This window comes from Dendroctonus ponderosae, unplaced genomic scaffold (assembly GCF_020466585.1).
Source record: "Dendroctonus ponderosae isolate FM_Combo_2020 unplaced genomic scaffold, Dpon_F_20191213v2 Dpon_F_20191213_3, whole genome shotgun sequence".
Classification (NCBI taxonomy): Eukaryota; Metazoa; Arthropoda; class Insecta; order Coleoptera; family Curculionidae; genus Dendroctonus; species Dendroctonus ponderosae.
In genome coordinates, this window is record NW_026018508.1 from 14,238,922 (window position 1) to 14,242,017 (window position 3,096).

Sequence of the window (3,096 nt, forward strand, 5' to 3'; positions counted from 1 at the left end):
CCCCCCCTGGATCCGCCCTTGGGTCCTAAAGATTATAATAAAGCTAATCCCCAATTGGTACAATGCTGGTAGTATGTACAAGAAGATATACAAGGTGTCCGTGACAAAACAGGCAAAAGATCTCGCCAAACCTGGTGTTTTTTCATGTTTTTGGACATTTATCAGTCGCTTTGAATTATCTATCAATTGAGATTTTTTTGCCTAATCTGTATGATTCTCTATATACCAGTTTTTTGTAAGTTTTCGATATTCCACAGGGCGCTTCCTCATGTATTTTTTGGATAAAAAGTCCATCCAGGCATGTGTCCATAAAGCCAAGCTGATCCAGATACAGTTCTAAACAAATTGACATAAATTTTCGTTTTTGCTAAGCAATTTCTCATTAAATTTATATAGCAATAAAAAAGTGCTTGTGCCCTCTACATGTTAGGCAAAACTAAGATAAATTTTAAGTTTCTCACGTTACAAGACCCCCAAATATCGAAAATATTTCAAAATGTTCTTGGAACAACCAAAAATTAATCTTTTAATACCCTGTAGCTCGTTCTAAGTAAGACATTGGACTTTTTGATCTTAGAAATACCCAAGGAATCGCCCTCTAAAATTGCGAACACTACAGGGAATAATTTCTGAAAACATCTTCAATACTCATCACTATCATCGTACACAAGAAGTTGAACATTGAAAAGCACTGAAACTGCTGAGTTTCTCTGTTTTCGTCCATCAGTCCATTGTAAACTTTAAACGGGAAAATCGAGATCCGATTTCAATCTTGGTTTTTTTGACAAAAAAATCAGTTTTTTTGCTGTTTCATCTCAGACTTATCGGGACTGGTAATCTTACTGTATGGTACTTACTGTATGGTATCTGTATACTTAAAAATTTGCGCTTAAAGCGCTCTTTAAACACGAAATCAACTTTTTTAACGAAAAGTATGGACAAATTAGCATGGTTTTCGCACCAATAATCATCTCAATTGATAGACACTTTCAAAAAGTGTAACAATTTTAATAGACAAAAAGAGCACCCAGGTAGGTTACAATTGAAAATTAGATTGTAGTGTCAGACTATGAAGGCTTTCACGGCCAGTTAAATTACATTTAGGAATGTTTTCCGGGCTTTGTCGAATTTACACGGCCACAGGGGATCCAGTAGTTGAACCAGTCTTAGTCGGAAAGCACGGGAGATCACTTCGCCCACTGCCTCATCGCCTTTGATGATGTCCACCGCAGTTGTGGACGAAACGTCAGGAAGAAATTCCCATGGACCAGGGCTTCGAACCCCGAAAAACATTCCTAAATGTAGATTGTAGTGGATTAATGGGACGCCCTGTATAAATAAAAACAAAAAAATGATGCCATGCAAAAGAGGCATACCGAATAAAGAATAGCTCGGTGCCGTTTACCTCGAGTAACATGGCGAATCGAGTCCTCGTTCCAGACTTGGGGCCATAATTCGAATTTCCGGGACTGTTAGTACACTCGCCTTGCGCCTACACAGCCAACATACACAGGCATACAGCCACTCTACTTGACCACTACTGGCATGCCAGTTTCCCGGTGCATTTGGGCCAGTAAACATAGAAGGTATTTGCAAAGTGACTGATTTATTCAGAATAAACGTACACGATTTGGTGCAAATTCATCAGTGAGCATGCAGTTGATAAAGCAACCTTCCATGTTTTCCGCACAATTGTATTGTTGATAGTTTGTTGGATAATGGAGTGACCTGGTGACTAAATTGATAGACAGAACTGAAAACGAACTGTTGCCTTAAGGTGGCACAAGAAGTTAAATACTGGAAGAGTAAACAACTGCACATTTACATCATTTGCAATTCTGTAAAAACATTTCGTTTCTCCCGTTTTACTTTCTATAAATCTTTTGATGAATTAATCGACTGGATTAAACTCCAACGGCTCATTTAGCTTGTTAGTTGAATAAAAGTTCCTGATAAAAAGAAATAAAATGTTCAACAATAACACGATAAATACGCAACAAGCAGAGTGTGGTGCCTGAAAAATCGTGAAGGTGTTCAATACCTCTCCTCGTGAGAAGAGTAACAAAGAGGTAGCGAAGCCAGAACTTTCGTGCCAGTCTCTGCACTATTTGAACATTTATCATCGCAAAATCCGCTGCTCTGCATCGAAGTGATCCTACAAGACACGGACATTCCCGCACAAAAAGTATTTCAATTATTATCATTACTATTTCGTTGCGAATTGCTAGTGACAAACTAGAGGCTTCGAATAATGCAGCAAAATCCAATAGAACCAAATAAAAATGATTTCAATGTAGGCAATTTGCTCGGTTCAGATCAAGTAAAAAGCTTGTTGTGTTGTACTGAAGGCAAAATATACTTAAATTGAGTAAAACCAAGCAAAGCCCAACGAAAAAAGAACAAGAATTGCCAGTTTCCTGATAAGAGTGAGTTACAAAATCCGATGCAGCATCAAGAAACGTCTAAACATCTCAACAGGCAGCAATTCGTGTTCCCTTTACGGTTTGGACTTGGCAAGCTGCGTAATTTAAAAAACTGCAGCCTAAACTTGAAAAAGTGTGGACTTAGAATGATGTTATTTTTACAAACTTCTTTTTGGGTATTTCGCCTCAAAAATGTTTGTCTTTAAAGAAGACAGAATTTCCTCACGTCTTTTGTTACAGATTGATAAATAGTGCTCCTATTTCGCAATAAGAACGAATTATTTATCAAAAAGTAATCAAGAACTATCACCTAGAGGGTATCCTGCGACACACTTAGGCTCAAGCTGTAAGAGAAAATTCCAATTAGTAAAGAAATTAATTTGGAAAATTACCTTGATGTTTCGATAGCTATTTTCTGCTATCGTTATCAAAAGAACTTAAATCAACCTAAAAAAGAGTATGTTAATAAATTGTGTATCAATAGTAGGAAAATACAGTATATGAAAATTCGCTCTGATAATTCATCTGTGCAAATTGTTAGTTATGTGACTTTGACTTAATCTCATTGTTTAAATTAGTAAAGGTAATGTTAATTAATAATTTTGATGTAAATTTAATTTGGGTGTATGTTTCTCTGGTCTACTTCAGATTTTAGCATAGGTAACCATGTATG

The 3,096-nt window shown here is 36.7% G+C and overlaps 1 protein-coding gene across 9 annotated transcripts in view; it reads right to left on the reverse strand.

Moving 5' to 3' along the window:
- The window catches only part of LOC109537339 (piezo-type mechanosensitive ion channel component), a 32,858-nt gene that overhangs the window by 7,966 nt on the left and 21,796 nt on the right, over positions 1-3,096 (reverse strand). For 8 of the 9 annotated variants that reach the window (XM_048664961.1, XM_048664959.1, XM_048664965.1 and 5 more), the window contains one exon: positions 1,406-1,492. The exons of the other annotated variant lie outside the window; for it this stretch is intronic. In XM_048664961.1, the coding sequence (XP_048520918.1) occupies positions 1,406-1,492 (87 nt within the window). The remainder of the gene's footprint in view (positions 1-1,405; positions 1,493-3,096) is intronic. 9 annotated transcript variants of the gene reach the window in all.